At 32.1% G+C, this 23,280-nt stretch overlaps 2 protein-coding genes across 4 annotated transcripts in view; one reads left to right on the top strand and one right to left on the bottom strand.

The window, feature by feature from the left end:
• LOC127738932 (long-chain-fatty-acid--CoA ligase 4-like) overlaps window positions 1-3,083 on the bottom strand; it is a 29,181-nt gene extending 26,098 nt beyond the window's left edge. Inside the window, exons 1-2 of one of the 3 annotated variants that reach the window (XM_052250427.1) lie at window positions 3,018-3,083; window positions 20-161 (exon numbers count right to left, since the gene is read on the bottom strand). The gene's annotated coding sequence lies outside the window, so the exon portion shown is untranslated. Of the gene's footprint in view, window positions 1-19; window positions 298-3,017 lie in introns of those variants that run through there. The other 2 variants (XM_052250428.1, XM_052250426.1) reach the window with 2 other exon arrangements.
• A 10-nt stretch (window positions 3,084-3,093) lies between these two features.
• Window positions 3,094-18,277, top strand: LOC127738942 (WD repeat-containing protein 73-like). The gene is made up of 10 exons (XM_052250445.1): window positions 3,094-3,307; window positions 10,381-10,448; window positions 11,368-11,459; window positions 12,397-12,485; window positions 13,033-13,100; window positions 14,026-14,083; window positions 15,131-15,258; window positions 16,052-16,377; window positions 16,937-16,973; window positions 18,024-18,277. Exons 1-10 carry the CDS (start codon window positions 3,264-3,266, stop codon window positions 18,257-18,259), a joined length of 1,146 nt encoding a protein of 381 aa, XP_052106405.1. The 5' UTR covers window positions 3,094-3,263; the 3' UTR covers window positions 18,260-18,277.
• Window positions 18,278-23,280: the final 5,003 nt, after the last annotated feature.

The raw sequence follows: 23,280 nt of genomic DNA, 5'->3' as shown, positions 1-23,280 counted from the left end.
CAAATTAAATGAAGCTTACCTGGAAAAAAGAATGGAAAAAATAAAATTGGTCTTTTGATTTTTTAAGTCACTGCATGAGCTGTTGTCTTTCTGACATTGCTGGACTCAAACAGCCACCAATAAATCATCTTACTGATATATCCTTTCATCCATTAACAATTCTTTTTCAACAAAAAACAAACACATATGCACTTAGCTTGAGTATATACTTGTACTCAGTTTTTAGGGAATAAAGTATATAGATATATCTGGGTCAAACCACATATGTACCGTTAATAAGTACATGTAACTACATATAATTATTCAGATGTAATCCTGTAATGTAATCACAAAAATTCTCCATTGGAGGGAAAGTGTGCCTTAGTCATCAGTTAACATTTATAACATACATGTACAACATTTTTTTCAACTTACTTACAACAAACATAAATAAAATCTATAATGGCTTTGATCCCTTATAAAGTCTGTTAACAGTTCTTTCTTGTTAGAAGGGGCATTTAAAATGTGTTTTTAAATGTCTTTGGATGAGAAAACATGTTGGAAATTAGTCTCTGTTGCCTTATGAGAGGTATGACCCCATAAATAGTAACATTTTCCTAGACTGAGGTCTCTTTAGTAAATTTTTAAATACTGATTTTTGCAAAATTGTATACCAGTAGGTTATGTTCACATGAATTATTTTGCTATCTTTATTTACGGAGTACGGACAGTTCCACAGAATACGTAAATAAAGGTAACGTCATACATTTATATTGATAATATGTAACTTACACAGACTTAATTCTTACAATTGCTTAATAACATTTTAAGTATGTATGGGGATATATAATCAGCCTTCACGGTTAACTTTTAAGTCCACAAGCCCAAAGCTCAATTTTTTCAAAATTTTAGTTGGATTCTGTTGGCTTGTAGAGAAGAATTTTACAAGTCAGAAAGCAATTTTACAAGCCAATGCCGTAGGACTTGTGGTTAAGCGTGAAGACTGTATAATGCAGCCTTCATCCACATGTCAGACTTCAAACTACTGAAATGAGAAAAACTGCACATGTAATATGCAATTTTAAGTTCCATTAAATTTCTTTTAAAATGGAGACATTAATATTATTTTATCTAATTAATAAAATAATCTTTTCTAACACTTACTAACTTTAATTTATTAATTTTACAGAACTTTATTGATAAGGGGAGATAACTCAGATAAGTTAATTTCATAATAGATTTTACTGTAATATTATTTTCTTGAAAGAAGAAATTAAGGTTGAACAATATATTTTTTTTAATTTCTAAATGCAAAGATTATTATCTCCTGTTTATTTTCAAATTCTATCATTTAACTACATTCTGTCTATAAAACTGTTTACCTCTATATACTATAAACAAAAAAAGGAGGTTGGATATGCATTTGAAAGATTTTCTTCTTTAATAATGTCCATTTACACAAGGAACCAGAACCTAAACTGGCTTTTTATCATTAACAATGAATACTGTTAAAAACTTAGGGAAAATTTGTGATAAAATATCACAAGCTGAATTGGGGAAACACCTATTAAATGTGTGTGATGTTTGCAGTCCTAAAATGGATCAAGTACATTTGTACAAGAGATGGCAGAATGAAAAAGATTTGTAAAAATCCATCTATTAGAGTAGATGCTTAAGTTCTATTTGACAACTAAAGAGGACTTTAGAATACATGTAAATGACATAATTTTTCCTTTTGACTAACATTAGACTTTGCGTACATGAATTTTCTCTTGTATGCAAAGGAGAAAGTTCAGTATGGGCCATATTTAGCCCCGATTATCAAGTTCAATGCTTCAAGATAAAAAATGTTTTAAGTTGATGTAAAGTGAGAAAGTTAAATAGAACTTTTTTGTCCAAGTTTTATATTAAAGCCTTGATTTTTACATCCCAAATAGGCCTAAAATAGAGATTTTTTGCCAAATTTGACAAAATTGTATAGGAAACATAGAGTGCAGGCGTCGACAAACTAAATATTCAAGTCAGATATGTAAAATGTTATAACAAACATTATATGAAATCCAAAAAATGAATGAAAATTTAGCGGTTTTCATTGAATTTTCGAGGAAAATAAAACATTGTCAAAATGAGTGCTATTTGTGATGTCATGAATCGAATGCAAGTACGTACTTACTAAGTTTTCAACAAAATGACATACATTTTTATTTTCTATCTAGTCATAGACGTATTTACACTTGTATGCAAATTTGTCCGCCATTACGTAAAATCACACAGGTTCCCGTAAACTTTGACATCATAATTCAAAACATTTGACGTCACAATTAAAAAGTGATTGTTGCCTGACGTCAAAAGGTGATTCGGAGTAGATCTAAGGTCATTCGGAGGCAAAATATAGCTAAATACCGAAAGTGTAAATACGTTTATTGTATTCAACTATGATTCATTGTGATATTGGTCAATAAATCCTAATTTGAAATTGTCGCTAGAAATAGGGGCCATTTTAGGGCCTTATCGAACCTACTCCTTTGTCGGCTTTTACTAAAAAACACACAAGTTCCTGCAAAATAGTGCATCACAATTTAAAAAGAAATTATGTCATATAGCTAAAAAGTGATTGTTGCATGACATTAGATTATTCTGAGACAGATCTAGGGGCATTTGAGACAAATTTCAGCAACATTTGTATCTTAAATACCAAAATATGTAAGTAAGTCTATTTTATAAAGTAAAGTTGAGCTTAAACAATGATTTAACATGTTAAAATTACTGAAATATAAACATGTTAAAATTACTGAAATATCTGCAGTTCTACTTCAGTATTGAAAATCCCACTGACAAATTATTTAAAACTAACTAAGTTTTAAGAGACAGGAATCAACGTTTTAAATAAAGTAGGTCAAGTCATGCAGTTGATAAACAAATCAAAACATTTTGAAAGTGGCAGAGAATCTCAAAATTCAACAAGCGGCGGTGAAGCCCCAAATTTGTAAACGTTTCAAACATGTCAGTCATCAAGCCTATAGATGCAACATACTTACTTTTCTACTATGTTCATGTGGTATCAGTTGATCGATGTATGCGAGGGGCAACAAGTGATTTCTCAGCATGCAGACTATGTCAAGACATACGTTCGTTTTAACGGGAGTAGTAAGGACAGGGGACTGCAACGGGTATTTGGGGAAAATCGTGATCAGTCGGACGCTCTTCAAAATATTTGTTTTTGTACCAAAAACTGCTGTCTTCAACATGCATGTTAGTTTGTGACTAACTTTCATCAAATCTACATGGCTTCAGATGATGATGATTGGTTTTTTGACTCCGTCAAAAAGTATGTGTCGCTGATTTTGAAAAGTTTTTGGCCTCAAGATTATTATCATGATTATGAATTTATGTCCCAGTTTAGGGCAAGGATTTATAATACACCTTATCGCTATTCCCGCTTGACCCGAGAATCTGTCCCGCTCGAACTTTTGACGTCACACAACAATCACTTTTCCATTGTGGCGTCAGATATTTTCTATTATGACGTCAAAATTTTACGGGAACTTGTGTGATGTCCAGTAATGGCGGACAAATAGCGATAAGGTGTATACATAAATCCTCGTCTAGGGTTAGGGTATAGTTATCTGTTTATGGTTAGAGTTACTGTTAGGTTAGGGTTTGTTTAAGGTTAAGGTAAGTTTTATGGATGGTTTATTGTCTTTAAGTGGTCGATTCAGACACCTCAAGGCAAAAAATAAGCAAGATGTTTATCTTGTATAGATTCTGCCTAAAATCAACAAGTATGTTTTACAAAAATGTACTCTGAGCAGTATCATGGATGTTTAGTTTGTGCATTATTCTTAACAGGGTCAGTGTAAGGGTAAGGGTTAGTTTAGTACAGTAGTGTCAGGTAATTCCGTCGTCTGGTAAACCCACCTACTCCCATTTACTTCCGTAATTGTCACTTCCGTGAATATTTCGTCTGCTATTTTATTCATAGGAACTGTACTTATGATTACTGCATGTCAAATGTTAAAGAAAAATCCTTTATTACGAAAATATCTAGTGATATATATAGAGTGGGTGGCGCATATTCGCCTTGGACACATTTTTCGCCGTTTTGTTATTTCTTCTTTCAAATTTATGTGCCTTTACCCAATACTTGCCTAAAAAGATGGTAAAGGCTTTTTTTAAGGTTCAAATTGTTGATATTCCTCTTTACCCTATTTCCAAGGTTATTCGCACATATAAAGAAATACGCAGGTGTTTTTAAACGATTTTGGCAATTATGTAAGATTTATATGGTAATCATGCACAGTCTTAACGTAAATATTTGTGAGAAAAATCGTGTAGGAATGATCTCTCAAGCTAATTCATATTATTGCAAACATTTGTTTTTATAATATATCAGGATAATGAGGATGGTCATATCATACATTGCGGCGAAAATGTGTCCCCCATGGTACACGAACAACTTGATATCCTCTTGAGTTGCGTTTGTTTTTAGAACATTTAACCAATGTTTTGAAGATGATTCCTTTATCAAACATTTTTTTCATATAGTTAAATTTCTGAAACCTACATTAAAAGTTCCAAATATTCGAATGTAGGTCGTATGTAAGTGGGAATACACGAATTATGCGGCGAAATATTGGTCACTCACTCTAATACAGTTCCTAAAGCTAACGATAATCTATTATTGCTTACAAAACTCGTTTCTGCCTTGAATTTTTTTTTTTTTTTATTGTCTGGAATCCCTTTATAAGTGGTCTATTAATAGATCCTATTTTCCTTTCAAAAATATGTGATCAACTGGCCCTCCATACATATTTACTGCCCATGGACGGATTTACTGAAAATAGAAATAAGAAGATGTGGTATGAGTGCCAATGAGACAACTCTCCATCCAAGTCACAATGTGTAAAAAGTAAACAATTATAGGTCAAAGTACGGCCTTCAACACAGAGCCTTGGCTCACACCAAACAGCAAGCTATAAACACATTTCCGATAAAAACACAGATGACTTACTTGTTTTGTTGATTTTAAAATTTATTTCAGATAATTTTTGGGAAATGAGATAAACTACTCAAAATTGATTTGCTAGTGAATCGATTTATGTTAAATTTGATACAATTAGTATATAATTAAGCAGAAATACATATGATCAAAGCCTTATTCGGGCGGATTTACCGGACTGCATCATATACTAATATATTGTTTGGGTCTCATAAAGTTATAAAAAAAAGCTGTTACAACATGTTAACCTTAATTTATGAAATAAATAGACGTATTTACACTTGTATGCAAATTTGACCGCCATTACTTAAAATCACAAGTTCCTGTAAAATTTGACATCACAATATAAAAAAATTGATGTCATAATTAAATAGTGGTTGTTGCTAGATGTCAGAAGGTTTTTGAGAGCAGATCTAAGGTCATTTGCAGACAAAATTCAGCTAAATACCAAAACTTTAAATACATGTATTATCAAAGCACAATGCTGATAAACTAAGGCTGCACAATAATGAAAAAAAAACTGGGGTTTTGTTCTATTCTTCAATCTCCTTCCAGATAAGGGATTATGCTTCTAAGTAAGAGAGTAAAACATCCCAGAATTTGTTTGCTATGTACATGGACTGAAACTTTTAGAGTTACTGTAAAAAATTATACTTAACATATATATACAGTGTCCGTTCATTAACATGAAAATGCTTTGACGAAATCTTTTCAAATTTAGATATGTTGTTTCCTGTGACTAAATGAAGGTCAAGTTTAATTTTCACGATTTTAGCTGTTCTCGTTGTTGAGTTGTAGACCTTTCAGTAGCAAAAGTGATTCTTATTATATGATTTTGAGTTATTTCCCTTTCAACAGAAATGGTGTAATTAATAAGTAATTTCTATGTTATTTGGTCTTGTTTTTATTTTGAGTTATTTCCCTTTGAACAGAAATGGTGTAAATTATAAGTCTATCAATGATTGTGTCTGTTCATTTGATTTTAGTCAGGAGTTGTCAAAAATTTCTTTATAACTAATTTTTTTAAAGTTGTGTGTTTTGAAGGTAGATGTCACAGTTGTTATGTGGTATTTTCTTTTTGTTGTGTGTGTTAATGTTTAATTTTTACTTGATCCTGTTTGGGGGTCCAGATTTGCAAATATCATTTTCATTAGATAATAATCTAATTTTATTCTTCCTATAAAACTGGTCCAAATCGGGGTCCAAAATTAAACTGTGTTTGATTTCAACATAAATTGAATATATAAAGGGTTCTTTCAAATTCTGAATCTAAACCTGTATTTAAATTTTGGATTTTTTGGCCCAGTTTTCAAGTTGGTCCAAATCAGGGTCCAAAATTAAACTTTGTTTGATTTCAACAAAAATTGAATTTATGGGGTTCTTTGAAATGCTGAATCTAACCATGCATTTAGAGATTTTAGATTTTGGGCTCCTTTATCAAATTGGTCCACATTGAGGTCCAAAGGGTCCTAAATTAAACTTTTGTTTGATTTCATCAAAAATTGAATTCTTTGGGTTCCTTGATATGCTGATTCTAAGATTCTGTACTTAGATTTTGGATATTGCCAGGACCATAATAGGTAAATGTCCAATTTCATATTTTTCAGTTCTTTGACCACATTCATTTTGTGTCACAAACCTATGCTGTGTCAAATATTCAATCACAATCCAAATTCAGAGTGGTTTTAATTTTTATATGATTTGCATATCTACAAATTCTGCTGAACGGGTCATTGTAGTCCTGGTTACGTTTTAAGCTAGGAAAGGACGTATTGAAATTAAAGTTGTTTCAGGTACCCAGGTTAACCCTCAATCTCAAAAACGTAATGGTACCTAAATTAAATATCAAGCAACTGTTTTTGGTATCTTTAGGTAAGTTGATGATCACTACAACTGTCTACATGCACTTACATCTTCATCATCATGGGTACTATTACAATACATGAAAGTAAATAAATGCATTCGTAAGCTATGTAAACTCTATATTAATTTCACTTACATCTTTTCATGTCAGATACCTTTGCATGGGATCCTGGGGTTCCAAGAAAATTGAAATTTGAAAAAAAAAATAACAAATGTTTGTGTTGAGAATTAATGGTTGAAACACAATTTTTCTAGAGGTTATTGATGTGTAAACTGGGCAGTAGCTGACTCAATAAGTTACTTAAAAGTCCTTTAAAGATTCTTAAGTAAATGGAACTAGTCTTAGAGCTTGTATTCATTAAATTTCACATCAAAATCTTCACACCAGTTACTAGCTTTTTGATGTTTATAATCTTGAGGACTATAATAAAGTCTGTGCCTACAGATTTAAACCTTACTTTTGGTAATCCCTTGTGTTTCTTCCCCTCTCTTTTGGTAACCTTGTATGTGTTACAAAAACAGCATGTGATCAGTGTTTTAGAAATAGTCAATATCCTTGTCCTTATCCCCCAGTCAGTACCAGTCAACCTATTATGTCTAAGTATTTACTTCTCAAGGGAAGCAATCCTGTCACATATATAGGGAAATAAATTCAAACAGCATCTTATTCCTCATATATCACGAAGGTACACAAATGAATCAAGTCATGCCATTGGCAGCTTGAAATAACAGAAAAACTGCATATTCTCATCTCATGGAGAAATCAATAGAACAGAAGACTATTGAAAGCTTTTCTGCCATTACAATTTGTATATTAAAAATTACAGCTTTTTTACTTCTTAAGGGTTACAATATAAAGAATAGTTCAGTAGTTAAAGGCAACTATTGGATAGGGTCCACTTACATGTAAGCATCCAAGTTTAGAAATATGGTCATCTCGAGAAACAACTCGTTCCAACAGTAAAACCCTTGCTGAAGTAGCCATGGGGCCTCCCTTTAGCTTTGCAAAAATTAAAAATTTAGCCATGACAGGTTGAGGAAAGGACGTTAAATCTGATGCCACTTTCTCTTCACCTTAAATTATCCTTGCAACAACTCTGATGGATTCATAGGTGGTCTGTTCAAGGGCAAGGCAATTTTTCTGCCCCTATCCATTCTGCCCGTATTTTCCAATGGAAGTCCAAATACTTCATCCTTCATGCTGGTCAACCTACCTTGAGGAACAAAAAAGGTATTAATGATAATTTGTATTGTCCTGGACATAACTCCCACGTAAGGCAAGTCGTGAGTACCAATATGTAAAAAGACCTATAAAACAACTAAAGAAGTACTGGGAATGTGACTCACATACATGAAGGACAGACTGGAGTAAAGAATGCCCCATACTTTAAAAATGGCTGTTTTTTATACGACCCCAAAAAATGGTATGACGTTGCAGGCGTCATCGTAGTCGTCGTCGTCCGAAGACACATTGGTTTTCGCACTCTATCTTTAGTTTAAGTGAATGGATCTCTATGAAATTTTACCATAAGGTTCAATACCATAAAAGGAAGGTTGGGATTGATTTTGGGGGTTATGGTACCAACAGTTAAGGAATTAGGCGCCAAAAATAAGCATTTTTGTAACTTCAAGACATTACTTGTGTGTTAGTTTATGGATCTCTCTGACATTGTTCCACAAGGTTCCATATCACAAAGGGAATGCTGGGATTGATTTTGGGGGCAATTGCCTCAAAATTTTAGGAATTAGGGGCCAAAAAAGGGGCAAAAAATAAACATTTTTCTAGTTTCATGACAATAACTTGTGTGTAAGTGTATGGATCTTTCTGAAATTGTACTACAAGGTTCCATATCACAAAGAAAAAGCTGGAATTGAGTTTGGGGGTAATTGCTCAAAACGTTTAGGAATAAGGGCCCAAAAAGGGGCCAAAAATAAGCATTTTTCTAGTTTCCAGACAATAACTTGTGTTCCAAGTGTATGGATTTCTCTGAAATTGTACTGCAAGGTACCATACCACAAAGGGAAGGCTGGGATTGATTTTGGGGGTAATTGCCTCACAGTATTAGGAATTAGGGGCCAAAAAGGGGCAAAAAACAAGCATTTTTCTAGTTTCAGGACAATAACTTGTGTGTAAGTGTATGGATCTTTATGAAATTGTACTACAAGGTTCCATATCACCAAGGGAAAGCTGGGTTTGAGTTTGGTGGTATTTGCCCTAAATGTTTAGGAATTTGGGGCCAAAAAAACAAGCATTTTTCTAGTTTCCAGACAATAACTTGTGTTCAAGTGTATGGATTTCTCTGAAATTGTACTGCAAGGTACCATACCACAAAGGGAAGGCTGGAATTGAGTTTGGGGGTGATGAATCATAAGGGGGTTCAAAAAATTTGAGGGGGGATTTCTTTTTCCTTTTTTTTCTTTAAAATTTTCCATTTTAAATTGGTTATTTCTGATTTATATATAAAAGCAAATAATAATGATATGGTTTGAATAGGTAAATTAAAAAAAATTATGTTCTTAGACCACATTCATTCTGTGTCAGAAACCTATGCTGTGTCAAATATTTAATTACAATCCAAATTCAGTGCTGTATCAAGCTTGAATGTTGTGTCCATACTTGCCCTAACTGTTCAGGGTTCGACCTCTGCGGTCGTATCAAGCTGCGCCCAGCGTAGCATTTTATTATATATATATATTTCAAAACTTTGTTGGCTGTATTCATTTTGAAGTTAATGATAATTAATAAAAAACTGAGGGCGACTTTTTAACAGCTATCTGTTTTATGATAATATTTCTATCCATGATTCCATAGTTCAAAAACAAGAATTGGAAGGCCTGCCTTTGCCTTTTTCATTGATAATAGTCTAGACTCGGGACAGTGCGATTGCACAGCTATATAGAACTGCTTGCACGCTTCCTTAGTATACATTATGCTTTAATGCTTACATATCATAAATATAGTTTAATTAATAGCCATGTACATGATGTATAACAGTTTTCAATATACGCTACGCTTTATTCCTGTAGCAACTTCTCGCAGCATAATTGATATACAATAGACAGATTTTATGTGGGTATGAAAAGTATTTCTCTCTTATTACGCTCAACTAGAATTGCAAAAAGAATATGAGGAGATGTTGAGTAAATGTGAATGAAACAGTAACCCAAAGATGATATACCTAAAAAAAAAAGATACATAATAGAGTCAACAAACAGTTTACACCATGTGTCAAGTTAGAAATTGTCCAATGTTGATGATTTGGGAAGAATTCAACAGGTTACCAAAGCTTAAGATTCAACACTGAATTCCATAATGGACAAAATCATAAAGAACCAAGGAAAAACACAGACAATATAGTTTATCTGATAGTAACAGTATTAGAATGTAATTTGAATAAGTACAATGTAGAATTATAATGAAATAAATTATGGTAATACTAATTGTATGGTGTTCTAAACATATTTAATAAGTACTAATATACTAATTAGTGCCTCTGTTAAAGCTAATTAATATCTGTAGAAAATTTTATATTTTACAGCTACAGAAACCTGTTCATGTATGATTTACAACACCCTGTAACATGTATGGACTGGATTGATGATAAAAGTTAGTTATATATAGTAAATTCTCTTTTAAGTGTGCCAAAAAAAGATTTTATAACAGTACATGAAATAATGTAGACAGTGGTATGATGTGATTTTTGTCTGTCAGCATGTCATTTCAATAGTATCATCATGGAATTAGAATGTTGTATTTAACAGCTAGCATGATTTTTGGATGATGTATATAAAAATAAGGAGATGCGGTATGATTGCCAAAGAGACAACTATCCACCAAAGTTCGAATAAAGTGGATGTAAGCAATTATATGCAACCGTACTCCCTTCAACAATGAGAAAAACCCTTAATGTATAGTCTGCAGTTTTTTTTATATGACTAAAGGAGAACCTACATGGTAAATATTAATGAGATAGTACACCCAACAAATCAAACGAAATAGATATCTAGTAGTTACCAAATTAGCTTCAACAATGGACAAGTGCTCACGTTATATGACAAATTCTTATTTGGCTTTGATTTTTTTGCAGTTCTCTCCTTCTAAAAACTGTCAGCAACTTAACCAAATGTTTCCAAAATGAAGACCTTTAGAGGTTACCATTTAATGTCAGACTGGCACTCAAACCAAAAGACAAGCTCTTTTCTTTTTTAAAATTTAGACTGGTTGTAAATTTATAGATTCAATGGTGTCAACCAACGATCTGAAATTAACATTGAATTCCTTAAAATAAGAAATAAATTTATATAAAGTCAGTGACCAGCACAGGCACTGATGAAGGACTTGGAACAGGATTTCTCTGGTTTTATAAAAGGACATGAAAGTTATATATCAAAGATACATCAGCACAACTTCACAATTGATAAACAAATTGCATCTAGATGTACACATTCAGCCTACTGTACAACTACTGTACATCTTCTATACAATGTCTATTATAGAATATTGATTTGAAAGAATTCTCTTGCAGATTTAGTAGTTGCAACATCAAGCGATGTTAGAAATGAGATATTAGAGTTATCTGTACCTGATAAGCTTTTATCTGATGATTTAGAGAGTGCTGTGAGTATTGAACTAGATGAGTACTGTTTCAGTGGCGGATCCTGGGGGGTGGTTCCGTGGGTTGGAACCCCCTTTTTTTTGGATGATCAATGCATTTGAATGGGGACATATGGTTGGAACCCCCCCTTTCTCCTGGGTTGGGAACCCCCCTTTTAAAAATGGCTGGATCCGCCCCTGTGTTTCATACATTTCACATCTATTTTAGGTAAGTGTTCCATCTGAAACAAAATTAATTTGTTAGGACAACATTTTTTTTTTATCATGAAAAATATAAAGTAAATTATTTGAATCTGCCAAAATCAATCTACACTAGGACATGGATGTTAATAACTACAGATCATTGAAGTCTTCAACAATGAGCATAACACCACTTTTTCAAATCACCATATTTGATACTCTCAATGACAAGAAATTGGAAGGTTAAGTACACATTGATCATTCTTAATTTAATTTATACTTTGCATGTTTTTCTAACAGCCTCATTTGGTACACATAATCCCTAATGGCCAAAAGTTTTGAAGGCAAAATACACAAATATTATATTACTGAACCTTTGAACTGCCCCTAACTGTGTATACTTGAAAGGCAAAATTTGAGAATACCAAATACACCTATTTACCTTAGTTAACTTGATATGACTAAGCTATATGTCTCCTTATTAGAATGAAATAACATACAAGCTTCTTCAGGTGAAGATCTTACCTAAAGCTTGAAAGGCATTAAAAGACACATAAATCATACTAAATTTGATTTATACCTCACTCATCAAGAGTCATCAACAGCATAGTGAAAACTAAAATAAAGAATATTTTTTTAATTTAAAAAAATGAGCATTAGTTTAAGTAAATTGTGTAATTTATGAACTCTATGGTATCAGAGGTTAAATCTATTCAATATTTAGCTTACCTAATTAGTTTTATTTTAACTTCATTTTCAGGGTTTGCTGAAAGACAGAGATTTTCGCCAGAAGAATGGTGGATTCAGTACTTGCAAAATATGTTGTATAAAACACATTCCTCAATCAAGGTGGCGTCATATTATATACAACAACAAAATTACAGAACTCTTCCATTTATATTAGTGCTATCTCAATGAAAATGTTTCTCAGTGCTATGTTTCATTTCCATGGCCTTCACAGAGTATTTCTAGACCTTGATGTTAATCTATAGTATTACATGTAAAACAATTTACTGGTGGTGCTTACATTTTTATTGTCATTGTAAATTTAAGATGTTTGTGCTCTTTTAATCCATGGAGCTGAAACTGCTTACCTTTTAGGTTTCACATTGGAAGGATTTTGATTTGTATGGACTAATATAACAGTGATCTAGACACTGAACTTGTATGACATTTATATATGCTTTCATATATGTATATATATATATATCCAGAGTTTTTTTTTATAAATACCCAGGTAAGCAATTATAATCATAAACTTAACATGAAGAAAAATGTGTGATTTACATTAAATTAAATTTTCTGAGAAGATATAAGCTTCATTCATTCATATTTGCAAGGATTTGTATAGTGAGTCTCACTATACAAATCCTTGATATTTGCATTATCTTCACAGACAGGTGTGCACCAGTGATGAAACAAATACAGGGATACAGGTATGGGAGATTGGCTCAAATGGAACTGGTATGTATTGGATGGAGAGTTGTCTCATTGGCACTCAGACCACATCTTCTTATATCTATATGTAAAATTTAGGAATAGACAGAAAATTGATATAAAAGATGTCACATGCCTAATCTCTATTTTTATACTTTGAACATTATGTTATTGAATGTAGTCCTGTAAAATTTAACAAATAAGTTTTTTTTTTTTAAGAAATATTGTTTGTTTATAGAAAATATGAAAACAACACGTTATAGATTTAATGCGTCCAAAGCTCTTTTCTGGATTTTCCTTCATCTGGAACGCTCATAGCCGAATATTTGAAAGTCAAGGATGTATAAAACCATAACAGTTGAAGAGCTATACATTGTATAATCAAAAATGACCTAAAATAATAGCCAAATTCTTCTAAGGCTAACTTTGCCTGAGGGAGTTGAAACCTTAAGTTTCTTTATAATTTCAAAATTTATAAACGGGCAAATTTAGAAAGGTTTGTTATGAATCATGGTGTCCAACGCTACATAACATGCCCCAGAGAAAGGTCTTTGCGGATTTAAAAATTGACAACTATGAAATGTTATTCAGAAGAAAATTGTTTTCCTATTCTTTGATGAAGTTCTTCATCAGCATTATGTAGATAACAGAAGTTGTAAATCAAATATCAAAGTATAAGTCATTCTTTATATGATTTCTAATGAAGATAAGTGTAAGTTGGCTGGGTTGTGGTGGTTATGGCCCAGCACTTAGTCATTAGACTGTTAATGTGAATTTTGTCTTTGATATTTCCTTCAACAGAATACTTCTTATAATTTCTAGTTGTGACTTAGAAGGATATTTATAACTTCTGAAATATGATTGTTTATTGATGACATTAGGTAATATAGCTTTAGTTTTATAATATGTTTTGAAAAATCAATGCATGTCTTTGCTTTGATATTCATTGTAGATCTTATTAAACCTGTTGAAAGTTTTAAATCACAACATGTAGACAAAAGTAACAAAAAGTAAGTTTTTATTTAAACATGTATTTACAACCTAGTTTCAAAAAACATCTCAAAATGACTCAGACATGAATGTCAGAATAAAATATAAATAAATGGGACATGCAGTAGATGTACATAAGACAGCAACCCCAAAACACACCATATACATGGTTTTGAACAGACAATTGCAAGTATCTATGTCCCAAACCTGTGTCATAAACCTTCTTTATTATAAGTTGTCAAAATTGTTTGTTCCTCTTTACATCATGTATATGAATTCTAAAAAATTATATATATAATAAAAATTGTTGTTTACTTTCCAGATACTGTAAGTACAGAAATTAGTGTGAGGTTTATATTAATGCAAATAATGCGACTGGATTAGTAACCAACCTAAATTTCTTATACTGGTAGATAAAAAATACCTTAAAACTTTTGCAAATTGAGAAAAAGCTTGTTTATTATTGCAATTGTTAAACAATGGACAAAAATGTCAGATTATTATTGCTTTTTCAGGAAATGGTGCATACATATGATGCTATCAAAAGTTAAATGCATTGTTTTTGGTTAAACTATCCAAATGAAATTTTCACAATAATATAAACATCGCAAAAATTTCTGAATTTACAGTAAGTACAAAATTATTGGAATAATACTGCAAACACAGTCATAGTGTTAGATGTTTCAATTAAGATAGGAATATATTTATTATGCCCCACCTGTTTTTCGGTCTGCGTCCGTCCGTTCATCCGTCTGTCCTGCTTCAGGTTAGAGTTTTTGGTCAAGGTAGTTTTTGAAGAAGTTGAAGTCCAATCAACTTGAAACTTAGTACACATGTTCCCTATGATATGCTCTTTCTAATTTTAATGCCAAATTAGAGTTTTGATCCCAATTTCACGGTCCACTGAACATAGAAAATGATAGTGCAAGTGGGGCATCCATGTACTATGGACACATTCTTGTTTTAAATTTGACAAAATTTTATACCATTATAGTCAATAAGCATTATATGCAAAATGGTTGTGTTAAAATTTGCAATTGAAAAATTATTTTTGAATTGTTTTTTAGATGCTTGGCAAAGATAGCTGTTAATGAAAATAATCCATCTTGTATTGTATTTGGTTCTAGTCTGAACAATCTATGTTGTTTGGATGTAGAAAAAGGGAACACACATGAAGTAATATGTGATAAAACAGGTACTAAAATTATTTTAAAATTTTGATTTACAAGATTGAATTGCTGTGGATTCATTTAATTTCATGGATTGAGGACAACTTTCATTTTTGTGGATATTTGATTTCGTGGTTGTGACAAAGTCTACATGCAAACCTGTAGAAAATTTGTAATTCATTGAACATTTAAATTTGTGGTTCACTTGTACCTACGAAATCCACGAAAATTGGTATCCAACAAAAAATAATGAATCCACAGTAAAATGAGATGGTTTCAAAGCAAGTTTAAGTTTGAAAAGTGTGATCAGAGCTCACAAATTCCCATCCCCATTCCTAACATGTTTGAATAGTTATGTCAAATCTGTGAAAGCTTTCTCATAACTTAACAGGACTGATTTCTTCTATACTTGTTAAATAGATTTTTCTATCAAATATTTTTGATACACTCTCTCAGAATGATTTCATATTTGGTCATCAGCTTGGCAGTGATGAGCTGTAACAAGCGAGCACTCGTGAATCTGTCAGATACATACTTCCTATTGGTCAATACTTTGAATTTTTCAATATGTTGAATGAAATTAAAAAAACAATTGTCACTTTTCTCAGAATTACTATATATTTGGTCAGCAGCTCAACAGCGATTAGTTGTAAAGTTTGTGCGCTTTTAGGATCTGTCAAACACCTTTCTTCCTGTTTTTGATACTTCAATTAGGAGTGGGGGTATGCTTAGCAGAACAACGTGTGAATTTTTGTTTTATTAGTCCCATAATCCCATTTTACAAGCTATATATGTATACATTTATAAAATTGTTTTCAGAGTTTTTGGAAACATCAGTAATCAGTGAAATAAAATTCATGGATCAAAATACATTGATAAGTTGTTGTGAAAAATCAGGAGAAATCAGACTCATTGACTTCAGAGAAAAGCAGGCAAAAGCAGACAATAACAGAAAAAGTAATTTATATCCAGCTTGTGACACAGACTCCTATTGGACAATGGATATTACAGTTGACCTAGTTTATAGATTATCTTCTGCTGGATCTATTGTCATATCAGATGTTAGAAATGGTAATGACAGCATCTTACAAGAGATAAATACACAACACCAGTCTAAGACAAAAGATACAGAAATTAGTATCAAGGTTTGTACTTAATTAAACATAGATAGCGAGGCTTGCATTTAAAGCTTAACTGTCAAGAGTGAAGAAATATCGCATTCATCTAGATCCTGTGTTTCAATTTGTTTCTCTAATTAATCTTAGACATTATATTGGCAAATTTTATCTTTCTTTTTCAATGAGATATGAAACAAGCCTGTATCCAAAAAGATATTTTACGCTTATTAACATCTTTGAATAAGACATATTAATACTGTAGCAACATATCTTTTTCAGGAAAATTATTGGCTAATGTTTAAATATCAATGACAAGATCTTAAAAGTGAGGCTATTTTGACAGTTTGTGCAGCTTTGACTTTGTCCTACAGAAAATATCCAAGACAAAATTCAAATATTTTGAATACTGATACCTGACAGACTAAATGTAAATTTATTTGGTAGACTTTTAACACTTTTTAATATTTGAATTCAAGGGGCCAAAATAGTGGCCTTATAAATTCCCCTTTGGTGCTTTGGTGTAAGACTATATCAGAAGTAAATTTATGAAACATATTCAATTATATTGTTTAAAATTATTTTTCAGGCTGCCCCACAGCAACAGCAAAAAGTATCTTTGTCAGGTAAACAATTCATACAGGGACAAAACACCAATGAAATTACATGTAAATTTCCCATTGTAAACTTCCTATTACATGTATTTAAATATTTAAATAATTTTATATTTAATAAACCCCTTCATTGAATTAGAGCATAAATTTCCCAGTTGATATGCCCTTCTCCACTATTCCTGTAAATAAATAGCAAAACTTTTTGGAACTTTTGGTTATCAATGCCCTTTTATTTGGCCTTTTAACTATTTTGATTTGAGAATCACTGATTAATCTTTTGTGGATAAAATGTGCATCTGGAAGACAAAATTGCAAACCTGGTATCTTTATTGAGTTTTTTTTATGTATGGGGCAAAGAAGTGTACTGGTATATATAAAGGAGACATGTACAACAATGAGGACACCAGCTAGGTGTAAAGATTTAAAGTACAGTAGTTTTCTTTGATGACTGATAGAAGGAACAAAAATTCCACGGTTATTGTAATTAAATTATTACATATTTGGATTCTGTTATATTCATGACATCTTATAGATACAAATGAGAGAAATGTGAGAAAAAGGGAGGCATTTTTTATATAGAATTGTTCATATACTAGTTCATTCCTATCTATCAACACTGAGGTTGAGAGTTCAAACCTCTGCTAAAGGTTGTTGGTTGTCTCAAAGGCACTCCAGCTTCCTCTACCAACAAAATCTGACTATCAGTATATAGCCTAGAGAGTTGAAGGTGGCGTTAAACACCAACAATCAATCAATCAATCTATATCAGCGTGTAGCTGTTTAACTGATATGCAAATAGTAAATGATTGCAGCAAAGGATAAAGGATATGCCTAAAAAATCACTTTCCCTCAATGTAACAATGTTTTTTCATACTTCTAAAATGGGTTCAAATGAAATTTAACAAAACAACAAAGTTAATATAGAAAAACAGAGAGGATTTTTTAATGTTACAATGTGTATGCCTTTGCCATAAACTTATCATATAATTTACCTTTGTTTAAATATAGTTTATTCTGTTGGCTTAAAAGCAATTTTAATTCCTCATTCATATTTGCTTGCAGGGTTTGATGGAAATGTGTACATTTATGATACACAAAAGTCACCAGTCCATGAATTTGGATACAGTTTTACTGAACCAATATTTAATCATCAAGGTCACGAGAAGAACTGTTCTGACCAATCAGATATTATTAAATCTTTAGCTCATTTGTGGCATCCATGGAAACCAGATCTGATTATGTCTTCAGCATCTGACGGATCCTTACATGCCTGGGAGTACTGTATACCAAACACATGATTAAATTAGTGTCTTTAATGTCATTTCTCAATTTTTTTTATCAAGTTAGTTTCAATGTTCATATTCTTGGGTGCCTATTATCATATTTTGCTGTATTTATCTAACACATCTCCGGTTATGTCATTGATAGATTAAGTCTAAATCATTTTTTCAAAGTATGCATACGCTAGCTGCGGAAATATTCAGTCTGCAAATATCTTCTGTTTTTTTTCTGGATATTAAAAACATCAACATGAGTATTTTTGCAGATTAAATTGTCTAAAATATCAGCATTTTAAGGTTTCATTTATCAACCATATTTGAAATTAAAACACATGAATAATAGAGATTTGAGGGAAAACATCAGTGATACAGCAACCAAACCACACGTTTGTAAAAATAGATATTAAGAGGTCACTATACTGTCTTCATTAATTCACATTCATTGGATCACACACAGTACAATAAGGCAAGTGCTTCATTAGTTATACATATTTATGTTACACCACAAATTGGAATTCATCAGGATCCAGAATTTAAAATTTCCAATATCTACTAGTAGAATTAAGAATTTTGATTTATACTGATTAATCATATGAAGTAGAATTCATACTCAACAACAAAAAGAAAAATCATCTTGCAAAGTTCATTAATTTCACTTTCAGATATATTAATGGAGTCACTCAATAACCCATATTTCTGTGGTTGCTTGCATCTCATATATACCAGTGAACTTGGGATAAAGGGTATCATGGAAACTGCTTCATATCTTTATCTTCTCGTCATTGACACAGATGGATGACTTCAAACTGGAACCTATGTTAAACTTTCCCAATTGTCAACTTCCCATTTCTCAACAGTAACATACTGTCTGCCCCATGGGACAGTGATTTCATATCTGCATTAATATGTAGAGTCTGTGCATGTTTACACTATACAGACTTCATTTACAGGGGTGTGCTTCTTACACAAAAACTGCTCCAACAGAGTAATTAGGTTGAACAACTGAAATCAGATCTGCAAAATTTATACGGTCACCATCGTAATTTGGTTGACCAATACAATGACACATGAATGTATCTGTGTCTCAACTCATTAGCAACATTTTTTTGCAGTCTTAGATCTTAAGATTCTAGAATGGTCGTTTGGTCTGTAAATTTATCGAGTATGTCCTATTCCTGATATCGAAATTTTGACTGAGAGTGGATTCAAATGGCAGGTTCCATTTTAAGTTCATGTGATTCTGTCCAGTTTTGTTTTTTTTACCTTGATTTTTATCTTCTTAGATTTGAACATTGTAAACTACTGTAGCCTCAAATTCAGTGCTTGTCATATGGCATATACTCTCTGATTCATTATATGTGTTTCTTGATTTTTTTTTGATTTTTTTTTTTGTTATATTTCATATTCATCGTATTTCATGTGGGCCTATGGAAGATAGTTAACTCTTATCTCCATATCTCCTCTTATTCATATCTAAATAAAAAAATAATTAGGAGTTACAACCTTTGATGACATTTCTGACTCTTTTAGTTTCTAAACTCACCTGGCCCTAAAAGCTGTGTGAGCTTATGCCGTCATCCTCTCATGAACATTTTATGAAAATCTTTTCCTCTTAAATCACAAAGCTTGGTAGTAATGATATATGGCAGGTCATCTACAAACAATCCTCATTTTGTTCCTATTGAATCAACACAGGTTAAAAAGAACATTGGGATCAAACCACAGTATTTGCCTTATACCTCAAAAACTAGAGTATAAGAGGAACACTAACAAAAAGAAAAAAATATCAGTACCGGGTAGGTCAATCTATATATATTTTGGAATTTTCAAAAAATTAAAACAATCTGTTTTAGAGTTTGCCCCTGAAAATCAATTTAGGAAATTCAGGGTGGTCCCATTTAAATACCAATAACTTTCTTATTTTTAAAAGATATTAAGACAAAATGACCTACCATATTAAAAGGAGTTTTAGTAAAGAGGCATTTTCAAAGGATTTGGTAAAACCACCATTGCCTGCATATTTCCAAAAGACCATATTTTGAAGAAAAAAATTGTATTCTAATTGGCACGAAATAGATCCAGCCATTTTTTCGTTATAGGATTGATAATAGAAAACTGAAAGTAAAAACATGGTTCTAGAGATTGTACCCTGTGCTTATTCAAACAAAATAAAACTACTTTGATCTTGGTTGTGGTAGAACTGAAAGTGCTTGTTACGAAAATAAGAAATTACAAAAATACGTAAATTTGCTCCAAATATGGCATCTTTTAAATATTTCTTATGTGTTTACGAGTAACAGTGTGTCCAAACAGTTGCTCTTTGATTCTTCTTTCTATTAGTTCCTCAGTTGTCATTATATCTCCACAGATAAAAAAGATACAACATTTCAAACAAACAGTTGCTGTTTCAAAAAATTAGACTGTTGTGTAACCTTAATTGACGATTTATACCTATTTTTGTGGGTTTTTTTTCTCTCTAAACTTATAGTAGATAAGGGAAACTGAAGGAAGCAAACTGACTTAAATTTCCAAATAAGATAAAAAAAAAAAAAGTCAACATGACTTATGGAAGTTATTGCCCTTAAAATGCAATTTTGCAGTACCTATGTTTACAAGTTTGGGCCAATAACTTGAAAACTATAGTGCATGTATATGCAAATGTATTGAGATACTGTGAACAACAAAAATGATCAGAAAGATAAGATCTAAAAATAGGTGAACGTAACTGGATTTGCGGATCGATTTCTTAGAGGAGTGATGACCCCTAAATGGCAATTTTACGTTTTAGCTGTTTTTGCAATTGCATATTAAACTATTTCATGAATCATTATGTAAACTTTGGTCTAAAGGGACTTTCAACAAAAAATACATTCATAATGATCAGTTAAACAGGTGGGGCATTTTTTAGAGTGCCATCTCGACAAAATTATCTCATTTTCTTGGGTCAGGAACTGCTTGAAAAATGTTAAGTTTTTTTCTTTACAAGATTTTCTCACTTATTACTGAGACTACTAAAGCTTATTGTGAGTAATATACAACTATTTTTGGAATAAAGAATCATTGCAATGTATACATGTCCTTCAGACAAGGTTCACTTGACTTGGGCTTTATTTCATGGATCAGTCATAGGTACTTGGAGACAGGACAATTTTCTTTAGCCCTCCCCCGGGTTTTTTCCAAAATCCGTTATTTTTTTGTTTTCCATTAATTTCAATTATTTTCGCGTTTTACTGTATAATATGAACATAAATATACTAAAAATAACTTGTATTTGCTATTTACTATCAATTCCAAGTTTACTATCCACAGCGGTCACTGATATATTATTATATAGTATATAAAGTTGAGAATGGAAATGGGGAATATGTCAAAGAGACAACAAACCGACCAAAGAGCAGACAACAGCCGAAGGCCACCAATGGGTCTTCAACGCTGCGAGAAAATACCGCACCCGGAGGTGGTCCTCAGCTGGCCCCTAAATAAAATTGTGTACTAGTTCATTGAAAATGGACGTCACACTAAACTTTTTGCTTTTGCTCTTTGGTCGGGTTGTTGTCTCTTTGACATATTCCCCATTTCCATTCTCAATTTTATTCCATGTACAAACCTCTCGTGGGTTTGATTAGCAGTTAAGGGTCATCTAAAGGAATTGAAAAATATGGCCGTTTTTACACCACGAAATCTACTATGAGTACAGACAAACTGATGCATCTAGGAAAGTTTTAAGGCATGGCAGGACCTAGATATATAAAAGTTATATGAAGTCTATGTTTCAGGAATTTAAAAACTTACTTGGATTTTGATGTGCATTTTTTTCCAGTCTGCAGAAGATAGCAAAATAAACAAACACATGAGTTTCATTTGATACGGTCCACTCAGTTACACAGTTTAAATCACCTATTGTTGGCAGATGTCTTTTGTCCATTCATTGTCCATTTAAATCAATACAACTCACAACATTTTTAATAAGAGAGGAGCTTCTCAAACTTCTTTCCAAACTTAGTTTATTTTGGTACCTTCTGCAGGTGCGAAAAAAATGAATAGCAAAATCTAGTTAAGTTTTTAATATTCTGAAACTTAAAATGCATTTAAACTTTAAAATTTTATTTATCTAGGTCCAGCCATGCTCTAAAACTTTTCCAGATGCACAGGTTTGTCTGTACTCAGAGCGAAATTTGTAGTGTAAATACGGCCATATTTGCGAAAAGGTTATGATGAACCTTATGCTTAAATCTTTTAAATCGTCTAAATCGTCTAAATCGAACTATACGGAGAATTTCCCTTTTTCTCTTCATGTTCAAGTTCGAGGAATTTGCTTAAGTCGAATTGCGATAGCACAAAATAATGCCTCGTTCACACGTACATTTAATTCGAATTGAATTCGAATCGAATGCGAATCGAATTCGCTAATCGCGTTCACACACTCTTCTTTTTTAATTCGAATTGATTCGAATTGGCTAAATCGCATTATCCAGTTCGCATTAGAAATGCGTTTTTGTTAATACGAATTAAAAGTTAACATCGTTCGGACAGTAAAGAGAATTTGACGCGCAGTGCAATTCGAATTAGAATTTACGTTTGGACGTAAAACGTTTCGAATGCGAATTAAACTAATTCGAATTAGTTAATGCGAATCGAATTCGAATTACGTGTGAACGCAGCATAAGTCTCAACGTCAAATAAACTACCACCCATATTGGATACAGGGATGGATAATGAAAAAATATTGTGTCGGTGAACAATACTTGGATCTACTCGAACATCACATTACTGTAATGAGCAATACTTGGGTCTACTCGAACATCACATTACTGTAATGAGCATGAAATTAACCCCCCTCCAAAAAAAAAGATTAATTTCCAAAACAAGTGGATCAAAAACTTTAAAACGAGACAAAATAAATTTCTAGACTATTATGATAGAAAATATAGATTAAAGTTCTTTTTTTGCTTGTCACTTTAAGAACCCCCACCCCCCACTTTTCTCAAATTTTCAATCTACTCCTACTTCACTGATATGTATCAAAGGAATAACCAGTG

The sequence above is a fragment of the Mytilus californianus genome, unplaced genomic scaffold (assembly GCF_021869535.1).
Source record: "Mytilus californianus isolate M0D057914Y unplaced genomic scaffold, xbMytCali1.0.p SCAF_4, whole genome shotgun sequence".
Taxonomy (NCBI): Eukaryota; Metazoa; Mollusca; class Bivalvia; order Mytilida; family Mytilidae; genus Mytilus; species Mytilus californianus.
The sequence above is the reverse complement of the archived record's forward strand: the minus strand, read 5'-3'. Positions and strand labels throughout refer to the sequence as shown.